This window comes from Tauraco erythrolophus, chromosome 28 (assembly GCF_009769465.1).
Source record: "Tauraco erythrolophus isolate bTauEry1 chromosome 28, bTauEry1.pri, whole genome shotgun sequence".
NCBI classification, from domain to species: domain Eukaryota; kingdom Metazoa; phylum Chordata; class Aves; order Musophagiformes; family Musophagidae; genus Tauraco; species Tauraco erythrolophus.
Window position 1 is genome coordinate 5,675,760 of NC_141492.1, and position 20,314 is coordinate 5,696,073.

At 57.8% G+C, this 20,314-nt stretch overlaps 2 protein-coding genes across 2 annotated transcripts in view; one reads left to right on the top strand and one right to left on the bottom strand.

Moving 5' to 3' along the window:
• The window catches only part of STK11 (serine/threonine kinase 11), a 39,064-nt gene extending 26,683 nt beyond the window's left edge, over nucleotides 1-12,381 (bottom strand). Inside the window, exons 1-2 of the mRNA XM_086627674.1 lie at nucleotides 11,287-12,381; nucleotides 3,110-3,193 (exon numbers count right to left, since the gene is read on the bottom strand). Coding sequence (XP_086483800.1) covers nucleotides 3,110-3,193; nucleotides 11,287-11,576 — 374 coding nt within the window. The 5' untranslated portion in view covers nucleotides 11,577-12,381. The remainder of the gene's footprint in view (nucleotides 1-3,109; nucleotides 3,194-11,286) is intronic.
• Nucleotides 12,382-19,143: 6,762 nt separating this feature from the next.
• The window catches only part of SBNO2 (strawberry notch homolog 2), a 59,049-nt gene continuing 57,878 nt past the window's right edge, over nucleotides 19,144-20,314 (top strand). Inside the window, 1 exon segment of the mRNA XM_086627824.1 lies at nucleotides 19,144-19,194. The gene's annotated coding sequence lies outside the window, so the exon portion shown is untranslated.

Below are 20,314 nucleotides of genomic sequence, written 5' to 3' on the forward strand. Positions count from 1 at the left end.
ATTTAGGGAACCCTGGCAGAACAGCTGCAGGCTGTAGCATGTTCTCCCAATACCCTGACTGGTCCACACTGGACATAAGTGAGCTCCCATCACCTTCCCCGAAGCCTGTTATTCTTCATTTCCTGTTCCAAAACGATAGGGCTGTACGCACTACTTAACAGCTGCTGCTTACCCCCATCCCCATGGTGGCACTTCAGCTGCAGGAGAAGGATCCCTAGAGAGCTGGGAAGCTTTTTTGAAACTGCATGGATGAAAAAGTTACAACAGAACGCCAAGAACTGGTGGCACTTTTTAGCATTTGTTCCCTTGCAGCACATTCCAGTTTTCAACTCCCTAAGCTTTAATGTTGAGGCCAAACGATGGAAACCATGGAAGGGCCTAAGGCGGTAACGGCCCTTCTCCTGCTCTCCTGGGCTTTCGGAGGCAGAGTGTGCTCGGAGGGGCTTAGCAAGAACAGACCCTGAGACAGCTGGTGGCTTTGGCACGGAGCGCAGCTGCGAGATAAGGAGCAGAGGAAAGCGCGGCTGTCGGGCAGCCCGCGTTCTCCAGGAGCACAAAGCGCCTCTTTGGCCACTGACCATTCCTGGCACATGCCTTCTCAACCTAAGCCTAAGTTGCTGATGTCCCAGGATGCCATCTTAACTCTTGAGCAGGAGACGCTAAAGAGATGACCTGTGCTTTAAGTGGGATCTGTGCTAAAGATTGCGCTGCTCTTCTGAAGCACGTTCTATCCAGGAGCTCAAACACTGTCCAAACTCCCTAAATTCGTGCTACGATCCCCATACGAGCTGCTCTTCAGAGGGACACTGAAGTACTATAAGATTTTATGATGGGCACAATGCCACCCAGTAAATCTGTAGAGCAAGAACAGCAGAAAGAGCTCCCAAAATTCATTCTTACTCTGGAATAAATCTGTGAATTACTTATACCACAGTGATGTGGAAGACGTGGGGTTATTTTCTGCCTGGATTAGATCTCCACTCACCACCAGCTCTGCACTCCCAGCCACAGCAGGTCAGCAAAGCAGCCCATTAAACACTAAGCGTAGCTGACATTTTTAATCCAGTCGCCACAGCTCCCCCTTTCCACAGAAAATCGCTGAAGACTTTGACTGGACAGGCAAGTTGTTCGAACACCGTCTTCCCAAGTACAGACACAGCTGAACCTGCAGCTCACTTCTACCAGCAACGGAGAACTCAGGTGGGAACAGAACCCCTCCTTCCTCTGCAGGTCCGATTTCAAACACCACAATGATTGTTGTGGAAATGAGGACTTTTTTCCCCTCAGCAAGGGGGATGCTGACAGCCCTGCCCTACACCCCACTCAACTTTCACCTTACATGGCTTCCTGCAAGGCACTGACCCAGGCATGTGCATGCCTACACAGTGCAACGAGTAAGGATCTGACCCGGAGTGAAACCAGCCTGAAAGAGAAAGTTCCTTTTCAGCTGGATCTGTTCCCAAACCCGTTTACAATGCAGCTGCACAAGCACTTGTACTGCCACGTCCTGGGACACGCTGCACAGGCACCAGCAGTGCCAGCGAGAAGCTGGAGAAAGGTTAAGCAGGAACATGATCATGGATCAATTCCCAGTCCCAGCCCCAGTGAAAACAACAAACTTCTCCAGGTATTGTCCCTCACATGCACAGAATAAGCTCTTACAGAAACAAACTTTCTAAGAGCGTAGAAGCAGATAAAAATAGTGAAGTCAACCTGTATGCCCAAGGGGAAAGAACTGAAAACCAATCTGTTCTTTCTCCAACACCACTGTTCAGCAAGCACAGCACGGAGCATCCTGCCCGGCTCAGAGAGGCCCCGTTTCCGAACGCCCGTTTTGGGCTGTCATCACTTGTTCCCAACACACGAGGTCTCTCTCGGGCTCTTTTTCCCCGTTCTTCTTCAGCATCCCAGCTTCCTATTAATTAAACGGTCTCTTTCTATAGACAGAAATCGAACTGCACTCCCTTCGGTCTGCTGAGGCTACGAAACACAAGCAAAAGTTGCCACGTTTTTTCTATACTAATGATTCGGTGGCAGAGTATTTGATCTAATTAAAGCACACAATGAAATTACCCGTTTTATGAAGTACTGTAACTGGAAGACAGTATTCAGAAAACACTGTCAAAAATAAAGGCAACCATTTATAACGTGTGCTACAAGAGATCAGCTCAACACGCTCCCAAACCGGTTCCAGTCGGAGCGCGCTCGGAGCGGCACTCACCAGAAAGCACCCAGCTACGGCACGGAACTGCATCGGCTGGTGGCTGCGCGGGGCGGCGGGCATGGTGCCCTGGAACAACACGTTAACGTCAGGAAGATGCCCCGAGACCACAAGGCACAGGCTCGATCCAAGAGCTGAACAGCCTGTGGATCTCACGGAGCGACGCGCTTTCGACCTCTCCCCCCCCGGGACAAGCTTTAGGCCACCCCAAGCACCAGCACGAGGGACTCTGGCACAACCAAGAAGGCAGAGCAGGCTCGGGAACTCATCTTGCTAAGGATAACCAGCAGCAAAACAAACGAGCTGCCCATGGAAAAGGCAGCACTGCCCCAGTACGGATGCTCTGAAGGGAAGGAGAGAGTTGCAGGCATCTGTGTGCCAGCAAACGAGCAGATTTTTGTCTTCTTTTGAGGGAAATTAAAAAAACCCAAAAGATAGCTAAACCACTGCCAAGCACTTAAAGGAAAAAGCATTACAACAATGGATTTCACATAGCAGAGACAATAAAATGTCCATCTTCAGGGAAAGAAAGCACGAACACAGACCACGGCTAGGACGGGAGGTCAGGAACGACAGACCCACAGCTCTTTTTCCATCTCGGAGTTGCTGAAGGTCACACAATAAAACAGTATTTGAGCGTCAGCCCAGCTGTGCGTCTAATCTGGGGACAATGTTTTCTTTCCTAACTGGGAAGCCGGGAAACTTAAGAAAACGTACTTGTGTGGGAAGTACTCCAGACATGCAGCACGTTTCGCACCCGTGGAAGCCATCTGAAGCGTAAGCAACACCCAAAAGTGTCTTAACAAAAGCAGAACTGTAACGATTCAGCACCACAGCAGAGAACAACAGAATTCAGACCTTATTGTCAACTGTGTGGAAAAAGGATATATTTTCTGCTTCTCTTCATTGTACAACACATCTACCAACTGGATAACATTTTTGTGCCGTAATCGTCGCAGGAGTTGAATTTCCCTGCAGGAAGAAAAAAAGGAAAAAAGTTACATTTTAAAAGTCTATTTCCTTACTATGGAATGAAGTTACTGTTTTCTGCATCACACAGTTTTAAAGACACTAAATTGACTTTTTAGCATACCACCCGAAATTCATCTGAAGAGGGGATGTTCAGCAGGACAGGCTGCCCGCCCCGGCGCCCCACGGAACATGGCATCCCAGCCGTCGGGGCTGCGGGCCACACGCCTGCGCTGGCCAGCCCAGCGGTCCCTGTCTGTGGTCAGTTTAAGTGTCTTTACAGTAGAGTCAGTACAGAAATCATCCTGGAGACACATCAAATTCCTCATTTGAGGCACTTTCACAGTGCCCTTTTCTAAAGCTGTAACTTCCAGGGGAATTCCGAAATGAAGCCACCAGTACAAGAATTGCAACATTAGTCTCAAGAATGAGTGGAAAACTAGTAACTAGTTCAGCTAGTTGTTACGTAACTATAACTAGAATAACTATTGCAGCTAACAACTCAATTTCTTCCCACCTTTAGTCCTGACTTAACCTGACGGAATGGTTCAGCGATCCAAACTGAATCCTCTCTTCATGGAGAATAAATAATGTAAAACTGATCTTCCCTCGGCTACGAGAACAGACCCGTGCTTGTCATCTCCTACCAGCTGCTTTGATCTTTGTCTCTCGGGATTTTCTACTGTGCTCCAAACCACATTTTAGAATCTTTTGCATTAAACTCTGCCTGCAAAATCCCACTGGGTGCCAGCTGTCAGGAAGAGAAACAGGAGGATCAGGACAGTCAGGTCCGGGTGGCTCTGCCGGTGTCTGGAAGTGCAGATACAGCTCCTGGCTTTGTTTCTCTGCTGCTCGACCCTGGGCCTGAGCTAAACCGTGCAGAAACTTCCCAGCTTCTCTCCTGTGCTGTTCCATGAGCTGCCGTGAGCAGCACGGTCACAGCGCAACGGTTGGGGTTCCCGAAAACAGCACCACAAGGAATTCAGAGCACACTTGGGAAGCAGGAGCCCCTGCCCAGACACACGACACGGAGCCCAGCACCATCGCCCCTTGCCTGCACAATTAGCCAGCCTCCAACAACGAGCTGTGGCCAGCACAAAGCCTTGTGGATGCATCACATCTGATCAACCAACCCGGAACCACTCCTTCCAAAGCTCCGACCACGCAGGAACGCGAGTAGTTTTTTTTAAAGATCTTTAAGGATCCCTGGGCAGCAGAATTAGTGATTTCATTACTCCAGTTTGGGCCAGGCACTCTTCCTTTGTCATACATGGCTTCAAAAAAATAAACTAGAACAGCTAAAGAAGAGAGCCGGGATAACGAGGCGCAGCGCAGAGGAGTGCCTGGTTTAAATGGCAGCCGGATTTGCAGAGTGATGCAGCTGCTCTAATTATAGTAACGACCCAAAGGCTGAAGTGGATTAAACTGGCACCGACACCCGGCCGGCACTGGTGCAGGTTGGAGGAGCCTCTGCGTGACGGAGGAGCCGGGCCGAGCGCTCGGCAGGAGCGTGGAACGCACGTGCTGTTTGAACAAACCCCTGTGAGCGCAGGCAAAGCGAGCTCCCAGCGCTGGGAACCCAGTTAAAATCCCGATCCCAACAGCTCACGCCCTGTCACTCGGCCTGAAAGCACAAATGTTAATTCCTTCCACCTTGAACGGACTAATACATATTTCATGTTTCTGTAATGACTTTTCTTCCAGGAGGACTTTGCGAACCAAACGCCGGCGAAGTGCACCCACCCCCGGGCAGAGGCCAAGCAGCCCGTTCCCCAGCGGAAAGATTCCTTCTATTTTTAGCTACTCCTGCATTCTAGAACGAGGGAGGAACAGAGCAGCCACACCACAGCCACCTCCGATCCCATTCCGGTTTTCAAACTTCCCCGAGTAAGGGAACACGGGTGCTCACCTCGTCAGAAGGTGCCCAAATTTACTTTTTTCAAAATTAACAACGAAAAAGCCGCCCCAGCCCACTGCTTTCTTTGCAGTTTGCAGGCACAATGGCGTTTCGGCTGACGGCACCGGGAAAGGGCGACTGCACGCCGACAGTTTCTGCCTCTCCTCCCGACCCAGGCAAGTCCCTTCCCGCCTGTCCCACGCCGGCCTAGGGAACCTGCTCAGATTTTCAGGATACCTCCTGCGCTGCCGCAGCTTGGCCTCCTTTCCTTGCCATCTCTCAAACGGAACTGGAGGTTTAACTCGGAACCGTTGCTCTTGAGACGAGACCTCTGCCCAGCACAGAGGGAAGGGGAGAGGCCAGCGAGGAGGCTCGGCTCTCTGCAACGTGGCAATCGCTTCCAAACCCATCTTGCCCAACACGGCTATTATGTGGCCAGAACAGTCTCCACTATGGAATTCGGTGCCTGGTTTTCCAGACTAGAAAGCCCTCAAGTGTGCAACAAGTCAGAGTTTGGGGCCTGCTTCAAAGCACAACCATCTTGGAGGAAGAAGAGAGAAGAAAAGACCAGATCTAACTGGGTGGTTTCTGCGTGGTTCTGTCAGACCCGTTAAGCTCATCCCAACAGATCAAGGTTTATCCCAGCAAGGTACCTGGCTTTGGAAAACAACAGGGGGTTGCTCTTGCTGCTCAGAACTGCATATAGCAAAGCTGCCTGCTTGTACCACGTGCTACATGATTTTGGAGGATGCCCAGGGCAGCCTGGAAAGAAGACATTCTTCCCTGAACAATCCCAGTACGAGCTCATCCTCAGCGTAAGATCCAGCGATCTTTCTACAGATGTTTCGAGCCGCAGTTTCGCCAAAGCCATTCTTGCTTAGACAAAAACAAGTGATACAGTCAAAGATCCGTTCCCTTCCTTTGGCTGACGAGGTCCCTCCACAGGTCTAGGCTGCTCGGGTCTCACTGGAGACAAGTGATGGTGAATCTTCCCCATCCTGCCCACCAGGTCAGATCACACATCAGAAATGAGGGTTTGCCACAGGTCTGTGCTGAGAGCCTTCAGCCTCACCCTCACCCCCTCCTTTACCTTCGGCATACAGCCGTGGCCCATCTCAGGGTGTCTATGTACGGCAGGTGGTACCCAGGCACCGGGGACTGGCACAACTCGGCCATGGCGCTGGTGCCGCAGCAAAGGGCTGGGAGGTGCAAATGGAGAACAGCTCCGCGCGTCCGTTCTGGCACACGCCACAAACCCGCTAACGCCGTTCTCGCTAATCGCTACGAAGGACCCCAGCAGCATTCCTTTGGTCTTCATGCAACTGAACAACCACATTATGCACTTATTTAGATCCATTCTGCAAGTTTTAATCACAAGTTAGTGTCCTTGATACGCCACAGAGCAGATAACTGATTTAAGGTCTTGCTTGTGAGTGGCTTTTTACTGTTTATTTCACCTAAAAACCAGCCCTCCGCTTGCAAGCCTGCCACTCTCATCCACGTGAGAAGCTGCATCTCTTCGCTCTCACGAGCAAGAGTGATATTTCAGACAAAAGACTGAGCAGAGTACTTCACTATTTCCTTCCTCAAACGGAGCTTTGCACATCTGGATGCACATCCGACACGGGGAGGGGCTGACATCGTTATGTGCAACCCAGTGCGGATCTGCGTTCGAGTTTCAGTATAGTCAGTTCTTCTCCAGCCACCACCCCAAGTAACACTGTGAGCCTTGCAGCACCTCCACCACGTTCCCACTGCCTCTCCCTGCCGGGTCACAACATGTCACGACACAGAAACACCCTCTGCAGTCACCACACGGCTTTACGTGTGCCCAGAAGCCACAAGATGCCAAATGCAGCACCGAGCTTACCTCTTCCAAAGAGGGATCTGAGCCCTGACAGCTCCCACCTCGCAGGAGCTGACAGCGACAGGCAGGTCCCTGCTCCAGAACTGTCCCCGTGAGCCCGAGGGGCTGCTGAGGGAGGTGAAGATCACGGTGTCACCTTCTCTCTTCACTAGTTCCAGGCCTCCATCCACACCACACTCTTAGTGGCGATGTCTGACCTTACAACAAGCCCAGTATCCACCACAGCTCAGCCACCACGCTCTCCCACTGATTACCGTTTAGAATCACAGAATGGGTTGGATTGGAAGGGACCTCAAAGATCATCCAGTTCCAACCTCCCTGCCATGGGCAGGGACACCTTCTACTACACCAGGTTGCTCAAAGCCCCATTCAACCTGGCCTTGAATGTTGGCCCCAGAGATGGGGCAGCCACAGCTTCTCTGGGCAACCTGTTGCAGTGCCTCACCACCCTCAGAGGGGAGAGGGTTTCTACCATTTCACCGCTGACCCAAGCAGATACTCAGCTGAGCAAGGAAAGGAACAGAGCCACGCGCTCACGTACGGAGATCTCGGGTTTGGAGGGACAGGAAACCAGATGAGTCAGCTTCAGCCCATCTGTCTGCGCACGCAATGAGCCCTTCCTTCAGCAGAACTGCCCGTGTTTGGAGGTGCAGGATTCTTCACCCGCAGTCAAAGCACAGGCCTACTACCCATTTCAAACCTCTGAGGAACTCTAATGAGCATATATTCAAATCTGAGTAATCACCGAGCATGGTAAGTACAGCACAAGACACTTGGGATGTGCGCAGAAAGTCCCAAACACTTAATTAAAACGTGAGGCTATTAGCACACAGTTTTATTAAACTTGTGCTGCAAGAGACAAATAGTCTTCCAAGTTTTCTTTCGTCTTTTTGGCAATCCTGCTAAACTCATTTTTCACGTTAGCTGGAAGCAGTAATTAGCCACAGTACCGTCTGGTCGGTTAAGCCACCCTAATCCTCCTCTAACGAAGATTCCCTTGGCTGGGTTAGGGAAACGCGTGTCTGGACGAGTTTGAATCCTCAGCATCCTCATGGATCCTTTAGGGGCTCGTTTCTTGGGTGCGAACCGAGTATCTCAGGGTAGAGAAGAATCTCTCAACATATTTCAGCCATAATTTCCAGGTCCCCAGAACTCTTTCCTGCACCAAGAAGCAGGGCCGGGCCAACCAGCCCGCACATGCGGGAGGAGGCTGCAGCCTCCAACACCAGCAACGAGTAACAGAAACGGCACTGAGGGTCAGAACTCCGGGCTGGAACTCCAGCCCCACACATCCAGGTCCCCAGTGCCCAGCACAGACCCGTGCAACGCTCCGCAGCTCCTCGCTACGCCGCTCTCCCTGGCGCTCGTTACTCCCTGTACTTTACTGCTCAAGTAATTACCCACGGGCCAATATCTAGGAACGGTTTTCCAGGGAATTTCTCTGATGACGCGCTGTTGATGCAAGTTTCACGTTCACCACAGCAGCAGGAACGCTGAGGCAGCTGCGACAACGGCAGGGGCACGAGCCCACTCTGACCACTGTTACACCTCTGCCAAACAGACCAAGCTTCTTCCGGGACGTCGGAAACGCTGGAGTCCACTTCAGCAGGAACAGGGACTCTGCAGTTAAGGGAAAACTGCAGAACAAGGTGTTCTGAGACGGGAACAGTCAAAGGGCACCGCCCAGGGATAAGCACTGTCAAACCAAGCCTGAACGTGCCCACACTGCTCAGACCCTCTGCCAGTGCCCTTCCGACAGGTTTGTCGCGGTACACGAAGAAATTAACCCCCAGAAAGCAAACTAATAGTTAAGCTGTTCCGCAGCAATTCTACATTGGAGCAAACAATTCCTTAGGGATTCAGAAGACTCTCACTCCCAACTGCTTCACTTGCCACGGAAGCAAAGGCTTTGGAAGAGCCTTCTGCTGGCACAGACCTCTGGGGGCACTGACGGGAGAGGGGGCACCGAGCAGTGCTCTGGTTCTGGTGGCAGATTAGAGATTTGTAATCTCAAAGGGCACCAACTGCAGCTGGGATGTTTACAAAGATCAAACAATTGATCGCAGCCATCTCCCACACGTGCTGGGCTGCAGCCATCCTTGCCCAGGTGCAAGTGGGCTGGGAAGCAGGCCTCGCCGGCACAGGAGTGACGTATTTACTCATCACTGCACTTGGCAGCTTTCAAGAAAGTACAACCTAACGGTGCGACTCAGTTCACAACCTGCCCTGCTGCTGCTCCACTACGTGTGAGCAGTTTGCTGGGTACGAACCACTCAAAGCTGCTCAAATGCAGCTGCGGAAAGTGAAAATTTCATGGGTCTGGTTGAACAACGCGATAAAAAACAACCCCCATATGTTAGCAGAGTAGTTTCCAATGCTCCCTGGAAATGGAGCAATGGTTTGCCCCCCCTATCCACACTAACCAGTCAGACCATACAGGTTTGACGATGTATGTCACGACAACAGGCTTCTGCAGAGCACCAACAGCTTCCGCTGCCTGTCGCAGGAGGGCGGAGGGGTTCCAGCAAGGCCAGTTCCACGGTACGAGGTTCCAGGAAAACGTGACATCTGGCCTCAGAAAAACCCACTGCTGAAGAAGCAGATCAAGCAAAGGAAGAGGTGGACAAAGAGGAAAGGACAAGGTGATGAAAACGGGCACTTGAACTACAGCAAACCCTCGTTACGAGGCAACATCAAAAATTTGCCCCGGCGTTTTGAGGCAGGTGCAGCTGAGCCACAGGAACAGTGGCAGCAGAAGAGAGCTGTGCTGGGCTGGGCTGCTTTGACCAGCCTCAACAAAACCAAACCAGCACCCAGGAGGCTCCGCGCACGGGTAAAACCTGGGCAGAGTTCACGTCAGGACATGGGGCCATCGCTGCGGGTCTGACACCAGGAAACTCACCTGGTATCTGGCAAGTCCTTCTTCACTAAGAGGGAGAAAAATTTGCATTTTCGCCAAGGAGGAAACAATCTCCTCCTTCTGAAGTTGGAGCTCTTGACGTAACTGGAGGAGGGGGTAAGGGTGGAAAGAAGCACTGGTGGCTTTACCAGAAAAACGAGAAACGTTTCATTACATATTAACCAAGAGTTTACTCTGGTTCGGAGCTTGAGCCAGCCAAGGAGAAGAAGGGAGTCCTGGCGTTAGGACGGGCAACGATTCCACAGCTAGGTCTGTCGCTGAAGGCTGGAAGCAAACTGAACCAGCTCCCCGAGAGCGGTCCCAGTACGGGATGTGAACACCTCGCAGCTGAGCTCAGGAACCCCAGTCAAACCGAGAAACAGAAACACGACTCTGCGGGGCCAGGGCTCTACGCCCCACGCGCTGCAGCCAACGGTGCAACACGAGTCTCCTACAGATCTCCCAAGTGTTCCCTCCTGCTGGGAGATACACCCTGCACGCGGCTTGTCCTGGCAGCAGAGGGTCCCTCCATGGCAGATAAACAGCTGGCAGGGCAGTGGCACACAGCTGGCAGTGACAAACAGCTGGCTGGAGCAGTGACAAACAAACAGCTGGTCAAGGCAGGGACACACAGCTGGCCGTGACACACAGCTGGTGGGGGCCCCCCCACAAGCAGCGCACGGCCCCGGGGAAAGGGAAAGCTCCACAGGCCCATCCCACGGATGGAGCTTACACCAGGCGTCTCCCGCAGTTAATTTTAATGAGTGGCTTGTGCCCTGACTGGCACTTCGAAAGCTTCCAAGCACAGATCCTGACTCACCGAAATAAAAGAGGTTGACAACCCCTGTCCCCATTTTACAGCCGCAGAAATCAACTGAAAAGCGCCTGGAATCACTTGCCAAACTCATTGGTCAGAAGTGAAATCAAGAATAAACCCCAAAGCTTCCATGCCCATTGGGTGCACAACCCACTGGATCATGTTCCAGGCACCCACTACCCGGGTGGGAGCAGGAAACACCATCCCACAGAGCTCCAGAGCCTCACCCCTTGGATGGGCACACACAAAACAGACCATGATGGCACAACGCGTGTTTCTGCACTCCCAGTTACACCACCTCCCACTTTCCCCTGCCGACAGCACCACAGTTCGCCTCTCCAGCACGAAATCTTGCAGAGCGATTTCTCTGAACAAGGAAAGAAGTGGCCCATGCCAACCTGCCTCCTGGCCCGCGAGATCCTGCTCCGCTCCCCGTGCCCAGCTCAACGGGAGTGCTGGCTAGAGTTCAAAGGCGACGAGATCCCTGAATTCCTACCGCTTGGAAGCACTTCCCCAGCAGAAGGCCATGTTGTTAGTTAAAGGGACACAGAACTCCAGCTGGAAAACAATGACAGATTAACCCCTCAGCTCCCAGCTACTGGAAATATTTACTCACTTTTTCACATTTGCCTCCCCGTTGGGAATTCTGCGTAGCTTCTTCTTCTTCAGTATTTTCACAGCTCTCCTGCAGAGGGTTTCAGAGTCCAACATCTCCTTGACTTTGCCGTAAGACCCTTCTCCAAGTAAGTCTCCCATCAGGTACTTGCCAATGAGCTTGGCCCTCTTCCGCCGCGGCTGGTAGATGACTTCCGTGGAGTCAATGCGATGGATGAACGTGTCCATCCCCACCGACATCAGCTCGCTCTCGGCAAACATGCCCAGCTGCTGCGGCTCCTGCAGATCCATCCTGGATTAAAGTTCCTTAACCTGTTTTCCTTAAGCGCTCCGGGTTTTAATCCCGTTTGTTAGTTTCCAACACTCCCTTTTACTCCTTCTTGAAAAAAAATATCCAGAAGATTGTACAAACATGAATAAAAAAAACACAAAACCAAAACAAATCTATGAGCTGCTTCCAGCTCAAGTGGATGCTAAAAGATCCAGGCCTGGCTCCAGTAACACAATGTCTTTTAAAAAGAATATATCTCTTTGACCAGATACACCCAGTTTGGGACTCGCTTTGCTTCTGACCTGGTCCCACTGCTGGGGTTCTCTCAAGCCAACTCGGCCTTCAGCTCGGCCCAGTTTGGTTCTTAAGTGCTAGGTCATCCTCTGGGACTTCAGGCCACCACATAAAACCAGACGACTGCCGAGTCTCTTTCGTGACTTTCCATTCCCAGTAGGTCACAGTCACCAGCTCCGAACTGGACGGCAGGGGACGCGTCTCTGCCCTGCTGTCCTCGCCGCCCGGGTGCGAGCGGAGACGGGTCGGGGGTTTTTTCAGCCGTTTGGAAGCTGGAACCAAGTTTCTTTGAAGGAGTTTTCAGAAACAATTCTAACGTCTTCGCTTTTCACGCCTACAAAAGTTTGAGGCCTTCGGTGCCTATCGAGATCTCCCAGGGGCATCCTTCGACCGCCTGGATTCCGCCTGGCACATGATGTGTCACCGCCGCTGCTGCAGGTGCCCGCCGCTGTCAGACCACGCGACCCACCGGCGCCTTACCGACCCACCTTAAAGCAGGAACAAGCAGGAGGGAGTAATTCTCTCTGCCCAGCGCCCACAACGTCCCATTCCCTTTCCAGCCCGGGAAGGCCCGCGAGGAGATGCCGACCCCACCCGGGCTCCCCCCCCGCCCCCTGCGCCTTGCAGGTGTCAGTCGGGCGGCTCCGCAGCCGCCCCGGGACAAGCGGAGCGGGGAAAGCGGGGAAAACACTTCAGGAACGGCTCAATTAGCGACGGGGCCCGCAGAGAAGGGGCTCCCCGGGGGGGCGCTGACCTGCGGCCCCCCCAGCCGCGCTCCCCGCTCCCCGCCGGGGCGGGGGCAGCCGGGCCGGGCTGGGCCGAGCCCCGCAGCAGCTCCGGCCGCTCCCCGAGCCCCGCGCCCCGCTGTCGAGTCGGAGAAGGGGGGCGGGCAGCCTCGCCCCCCCCTCCCCGCCGCCACGCTCCGTGAACCGGGCCGGGCCTCGGCGCCGCGCCTCTCCCCGCGCCCCCCTCGCCTCGGGGGGAGCCCCGCCGGCCGCTGCCGCCGCTCTGCCACCGCGGCCCTGCCCGGGGAACCGCTCCCGCCGCCCCGCGCCTCCCGCCCCGTCACCGCCGCCCGCCCCGCCGCAGCGCGCACGCCGCCGCCATCTTGTTTACCTCCCGCCCCCGCCCGCCCCGCCGCGCTCCCGCCGCTGCCCCCCGCGGGCCTCGCGCCTCCCCGGCGACCGACGTGCGCTCCCATTGGCCGCGGCGCCGGCCCCGCCCCTGCGCCGTCGCCCGCTGGTTGGCCGCGGCGGCGCGGCGAGGGGGCGGAGCCGGCTGTGGGGTTTTCGCTTCCGGTTGGTTCGTTGCGGTTCCAGCCCGCCCACCCGCTCTGGCGGGCGGCGGGGCGCTGTGATTGAGCGCGGGAGCTGTCCGTCAGCGGCAGGGGCGGGGCGGGCGGCGGCGGAGGGCAAAGGGCAAAGGGCAGCGGGCGGAGGGCGAAGGGGAAGCGGGTGCCATGGAGACGGGGCGTGGAGCCGGCCCCGCCGCCGCGCTCGGCAGCGGCTCCGAGGTCGGGCCCATCCCGGGGCCTCCCCGCTGTCCCGTGTGCCCGTTCCCCGCGCCGCGCAGCTCCCGGTGCCCGGGGCAGTCGGTGCCCTCCGTGCCGCGTTCCGCCGCCCCCGGCCCGGCCCGCAGCCCCGGCGGTGGGCGCGGAAGGCGCCGGGCACGGACCGCCGGGAAGCGCCGCCGGTATTCCGGCCCCCCCCGCGCCTCCCGGGAGCTCCGTGCAGCCGCGGGGAGCGCTGTCCCGACGGCTCTCGGAACGGGGGACGCCCGTTCCCTCCCCGGTGGCTGCTGCCCGGTCCCGCCATCGCTGCCCCTTTTTCCCGCCCTCCCCCCGTTAGGCCGCACGTCACCGGCTTCTCCCTCCGCCGCCAACGGCTCCCGCGCTTCGGTGGTTCCACGAGGACGTTCCATGAACATTTTCGTGCTCCGGGATGTTCCCCATCAACAACGCGGATGGGGAAGTGTTTCCATCCAGCCCAGCGCAGGGCTCGTGCTCCCGCCGATCCCGAACCCCACGGGCGATCCTCGCTGCCCGTCTTCAGCGGCACGACGGCTGCCTCCGGCCGAGACGTCTCCTGTGGGGATTCTCCGCTGTCTCATAAGGGTTGGGCTCCTCACTTCTGCTTAGCCCCCGCAGGGGCGTTAGGAGGGTGTCCCAAGAAGAAGGGTTTCACTGGGTGCGTCGGAGCACCCTGCAGCCTCCCTGCCAGCCCATCTGTCACAAGGGCACGTGCTCTGCCACGCCGCTGGCGCGAGGGTTTGCGTTATGGCAGCACAGAGGTGGCCTGCGCAGCCTGTGCCATGCCAGCTCCCACCGGGAGCAGCTCTCGCAGGTGCCGGCACACTCGGGCCGCGCAGTTACCGGCTGCGCAGCCGCTTCCAAACGCGCAGAAGAGCCCAGATGTTTGCAGCCGCAGCTTCCTCCGGAGCCCCACTGCACGGGAGGTTAGAAACCCCTTAGCAAAGGGATGGAGCGGGCACGGCTGGGAATCCCACCTGGGCACCAGCTCCAAGAGCTGAGCGTTATTTTGAGGCAGGACAGGACAAATCCATGAGTTCAGCTGTTTCATGAGAGCTACTGGCACCGCACAGGATCACGGAGCACAGGCAGGAGATCCCCAAGCCCATTTTGGGGGCACCAGCAGCATCACAGCACATCCCTCCACCCCCGGAACCCCAAAGGCGCAGCGGGTCCCCAGGGATGGGGATCAGGGCACGGTGATGTGCCAGGTCTCACCCCAGCTCTGTTGCTGGTTTGTTCGGGGTCCCCAGCTCCGGAACAGCAGGAGGGGGTCGGGGAGGCTCTGAGGGCTGCTGAGCATCTCCAGAGCATGGAAGAGGGGTGCGCAGGCACAGCCTGCCCCGCCGAGCCCCCCGGGCTCCTCCCAGCGCTGCGTTTCCGTCCCGCTCCCTCGCAGGCTCTTCTCATGACAGCGCCCAGCGACATGTGATTCACTTTGATCTTGGCACCGAGTCCGGAGTGCTGGAAAGCGATCGCCCAAATTCTGGTAAGTGCCGTGCTTCCCCTTCCCGAGAGGGATGGGTTCCCAGCAGCGGGAGGGCAGGATCGATTGGAAACCGTCCACAGCAGAGGAACCCGGGTGGGAGGCAGCACCCGTCGCTGCGGCTGCAGCTCTGTGTCCGTCCTGCTGCCCACCCCGCCAGGGTGGCAGGAAAACAGGCTCCCCAGGAGGCGAAATCCTGCCTAGTTCTCCAGGAATGGGCAACTGGAGCAGGACAAGCCAGGGTCTCACTGCAGGACCCTGCTCAGCACACTTGGGGTGTCCCCAGGCACCCTTGGATGCCGCAGCCCTGTTCCCCATCAAACCTTTGTGGCTGCATTGGCTTTCCCAGGCATCTGCACCAGCATCTCCTCCAGCTGGAGGTCAGCCTGCCCAGGAGCCAAGGGGAAGCGGGCTGAGACCTACAAAGCTCGTTGCATGTGGGGCACTGCTCGGCGCACAGCCACCGCTGTCCCCTCATCCCCTCCGGACGGAGCAGAGCCCAGAGCCCTCAGCCACGGCCCCGCTTCCCAGCCAGCGCGGCCAGAAAGGGTCTGCCCAAACACGAGATGCTTTTGCCGGACTCCCCCACCCTGGGATGGTCCCAGCCAGGTCCCATCCCTGCCTCCCTGCAGGGTGCAGCCACTGCACCCACGCAGACGGACCCCTGGCGCCGGGGCAGCCCGGTTCCCTCGTGGCTGCCGGTCTGTCCTCGTGGCCGCCTCTTCCCGAAGTGGCGGGGAGGCGCGGAGCCAGCTGGGTGCAGGGCTCCTCGCTCCTCACCCCAGCGGAAAGTCAGGGGATTTCCAGGCTGTGGGAACAAACAGGAACCAGCCGCATGCGACAGCGGCCGCGCTCCCCCCGCCACGGCCGCGGCTGCTGGGAGCTGCTCTGCAGCAGCAGGAGAGCGAAGTCCGCAGGATCAGGGCCCTAAAGCACCATCTTTGACCCCATTCCCTGGGACCAGGTGCCCCCCAGGGACCCAGCTGCTTGGGAAGGGCTTTTTCTGGGAAGCCAGACCATTTCTCAGGGACATCCCTCCCCTGCAAGGGCCAAAGCATCGACACGCGGCTCAGCCGTGCCCCCAGCACATTGTGTTTCCTCACCTCCCGCCCCGGCAGTGTGGGCACGGGGCAGCCCCAGAGCCCCCACTCCCACCACCCCAGACCAGCATCACTTCTGCTTCATCCCCTCCTCGGGGGTTTCCTCTCAGCCCCTCGCAGCTGCCCAGCAGGGAGTTGCAGGGCCATCACGGGGTGACACCCAGGAGGGACAGTCCTGCCTGGCGCATGGCGCTGTCGCTCACGCCTCCAGCGCACCCATGGCCCACACTCCGGGAGTCGGAGCGGGGTGGTTCGTCACAGGGATGTGGTTAAGCAGAGCCAGAGCCTCTGGTGTTAAGCTCCGGAGAAAGGATCTTCCAGAAGGCACGACATGAGTGCTTTGATTAATTAATGTGTGCAAATAAACGAAGTTTTCCGAGAGCAGCGCTCATTGGCAGGCTTAAAAGGCCAAACGTGGCAATCGCTGTGCCCAGTGCGAGCAGGAGAAAGGGAACCTTCTCCCTGGGGTGGGGGGATGTCACCGGAGGCAGCACTGCCTGTCCCCACGGCAGAGCCCGCGGTGGGATGGGGTCCCGGTTCGCGGTGCTCCGGCTGTGCCGTGTGTTATGGCCATTGGGAGAGGGGGGGCTGTGCTCCCCTCGCCCTGTGAGGGTCCCTGGCTGGTTTGGGGGCTGGGGCTGGGGTTTGGGTTCGGGCACGTTGCTGAGGTTTTGCTGCTGTTGGCTCTAACGCTCCCGGAGATGAGGCTTTCAGCTCCTGGAAGAGAGAACGGGACCAGCTGAGCGTGTCCGTGCCCAACCTGAGGCTGGCAGGCAGCGCCGGGCAGGAGGCAGGCTGCCTTCCTCCGGGGCTGCGAGAAACCCCGAACCTTTTGTTCTCGTCGTCTCCTTTGAAGGCAGCACCTTTGATGGGTGCGGTGCTGCTCCCGGCCGGCAGCCAGCCCCGGCAGGGCTCGTGCCGCTGGGGTCCCCATGCAAGCCGGGGTCCCCGACTCCCTGAACCCCTTCAGAGGGGATTGCCCCGGTGGGAGCAGGGCTCAGGACCACCCAGCTCCCACAAGGGCCTTTTCTCCCCCCTCCTTGTCAGAGGAGGGCTCCTACGCCTCCCCAGATCAGGCTGCCCACGCTGTGCCAGCCTGTGCCTCGCTGCGGCTGCTCATCCGGGGCTCCGCTGCGGGCGCAGAGCCCGGGGCGTTTCCCGTTCACCAGCTGGGTTCCCCATTATCAACGGGATCAGCCCCATATCAGAACCGAGAGGCTGGAGATTAAACCGGAGCGCGGAGCCCACGTGCCACACGTGGCTGCTGCCAACAGCAAAGCTCCTGAGCGCACGAGAGCGGCGAGTTCGCCCCGTCCCTGCGGCGACCCCGGTGCCACAGGCATCCCGGGTCAAGGTTGCCCCTTCCCTCCCGGCGGCGCCTTTGGCAGGAACGTGAGGTTTTGAAAGGCCACGCAGATAACGGCGGCTCCGCTCTGCTGCCGCTTTCCTTCTTGGGGATAAATTGGACCAGAGACACCGGCGCTGCCGCCGCCGCGCTGGGGGCACCAACGTAAAAATAGCGCGATCTGGCGCGCGTCCTTGTGACCCTGCTGGGATTTGTGTTCTTCTCCCGGGACTCGGAAGGGGCACGGATCCCACACCAGCAATGGGAAATACAAAAATCACACGACTGGGTGGGAAGGAGACGCCGCCAAGGAGCAGAGGGGGATTTGCCGGTGCAGCGGGGTTTTAGCTCCGTGGTTCGGCGCTTCAGCTGGTTTCCCGTTAATTCTGAGAGCGGCAATTCTCAGCTCCGGGGAGAGCGAGCAGGAATTCCCTGGAACCTGCTCGGGACTGAAGTGTCTCCTCAGCCTTCGCACTTCCTCTGCAGGAACAGCTGCTGCCGCTGTTCTGCAGGAAGGAAAACAGGGATTTCCTTCCCTCTAGTGCGGAAAACTGAGGGATTTTCTTCCCTCTAGTGTGGAAAACTGAGGGATTTCCTTCCCTGTAGTGCGGAAATCTGGGATTTCCTTCCCTGTAGTGCCGAAAACTGAGGGATTTCCTTCCCTGTAGTGCGGAAATCTGGGATTTCCTTCCTTGTAGTGTGGAAAACGGAGGGATTTCCTTCCCTGTAGTGCGGAAATCTGGGATTTCCTTCTTTGTAGTGTGGAAAACGGAGGGATTTCCTTCACTGGAGTGCGGAAAACTGAGGGATTTCCTTCCCTGGAGTGCGGAAAACAGGAATTTCCTTCCCTGGAGTGCGGAAATCTGGGATTTTCTTCCCTGTAGTGCGGAAAACAGGGATTTCCTTCCCTGGAGTGCGGAAATCTGGGATTTCCTTCCTTGTAGTGTGGAAAACGGAGGGATTTCCTTCACTGGAGTGCAGAAAACTGAGGGATTTCCTTCCCTGGAGTGCGGAAAACAGGAATTTCCTTCCCTGGAGTGCAGAAATCTGGGATTTCCTTCCCTGTAGTGCGGAAAACAGGGATTTCCTTCCCTGGAGTGCGGAAATCTGGGATTTCCTTCCCTGTAGTGCGGAAAACAGGGATTTCCTTCCCTGGAGTGCGGAAATCTGGGATTTCCTTCCCTGTAGTGCGGAAAACAGGGATTTCCTTCCCTGGAGTGCGAAATCTGGGATTTCCTTCCTTGTAGTGCAGAAAACTGAGGGATTTCCTTCCCTGGAGTGCGGAAAACTGAGGGATTTCCTTCCCTGGAGTGCGGAAAACAGGGATTTCCTTCCCTGGAGTGCGGAAATCTGGGATTTCCTTCCCTGTAGTGCAGAAAACAGGGATTTCCTTCCCTGGAGTGCGGAAATCTGGGATTTCCTTCCCTGTAGTGCGGAAAACAGGGATTTCCTTCCTTGTAGTGCAGAAAACTGAGGGATTTCCTTCCCTGTAGTGCGGAAAACTGAGGGATTTCCTTCCCTGGAGTGCGGAAAACTGGGATTTCCTTCCTTGTAGTGCAGAAAACTGAGGGATTTCCTTCCCTGTAGTGCGGAAAACTGAGGGATTTCCTTCCCTGGAGTGCGGAAAACTGAGGGATTTCCTTCCCTGGAGCGCGGCAAACGGCTCCCAGCGCCCGCTCGGGCTGCGGGCAGCACCGAGCGAGCGGCCGCGGCCGCCCGGAGGCTTCGCTTCCCTCCCGGCCCCCCCGGCTCCGCGCAGCGGGGCCCGCCCGGCCCCGCCCCCCGCCCCTTCCGGCCCGGAAGTCCGTGTCTCCCCAAGATGGCGGACCCGGAAGCGCGGAGAGGCGGCGGCCGCCGGGCGGGAGCCTGAGCCCCCGGGACGCAGGTAAGGGCCGCCCGCGCCCCGCTCCGCTGCTGCGGGTCCCGTGACGGCTGCCCGCCGCACCGGGCCGTGGGGCTGAGCACTCGCTCCCCCCGTGCCGGTCCCCCCGGCAGGCGGAGGGCCCCGCGCCCCGCTCCGGCCGGGCCGGGCTGGGCTGGGCTGGGCTGTCCCGGGGCCCTGCGGGGGCACCGCGGCCCCGGCCGGGCCTTCCCGGGGCCGCTCACTGCCGCTGCGGGCGCTCCGTGCCGCGGCGGGGCCGGGGCGCAGCCGGTGCAGGGGCGGCGAGCGGCAGCCCCCGCTCCCCCCGGGCCCGGGAGCCGCTCGCGTTTCTCCCGGGTGTCCGTCTGTCGGGTCGGGCCCGCGGGGCCGGTTCCGTGTGTCGGCCGCCGCGGGCGCGTCTGCACCGCTGGAAAACGAAAGATGCTGCGGGCGAGGTCGGTCGGGCGCCAGTCCCGGTTCCTCGGGCGCCAGTCCCGGTTCCTCGGGCGCCAGTCCCGGTTTCTCGGGCGCCGGTCCCGGTTCCAAAGCACAAACCGGGCTCCGCCGAAGGTCTCACCCTGCGAAGGGAACTGTTTTCCCGGAGCAGCCGCTGAGGTGGCGAAATCCGTTGAACTCTCACTTTTCTGCGCTCCTCGCTCAGCCGCCTTTGCGTGGAGTGCGGTACGAGCGTCCGTGGCCATCCGCTGCGGCGTCGCTCGCCGACGTGCTCCCCGTCGTGGTGCAGCTCGTAACGGCCCAGTTAGGAGCCTCCGAGAAAGAGCTGCTGCTGGCAGCGTCGCAGCTCCGGTGCTGTTGGCGGTCACCGGCACGCCGCGCTCTGGACGGAGCAGAACTCCAGCCCGAGGTGTAAGAAAGAGCTCGGCTCTCAGGAGTAGCCATAAGCGTCAGCGGGAGAGCCGCGACTTCGAATTGGCGCGCTGGTTTGCAGCTCGGATGAGATGGGCCTTTGAAGGGCCAGTTCTGCGGGTCGCTGCCGGGATCCCGGAGCCTGGAAGGGTTGTTCTGGTTTGTGTGCTGTTCCTGTTGTAAATGCCGTGGGCAGGAAGGGCCCGGCTGTGCCTCCGCGGCGCCGTTGTCTCCTGTGGATTATCTACGTGTCACCTGAAACGTTGAGTGCTCCCTG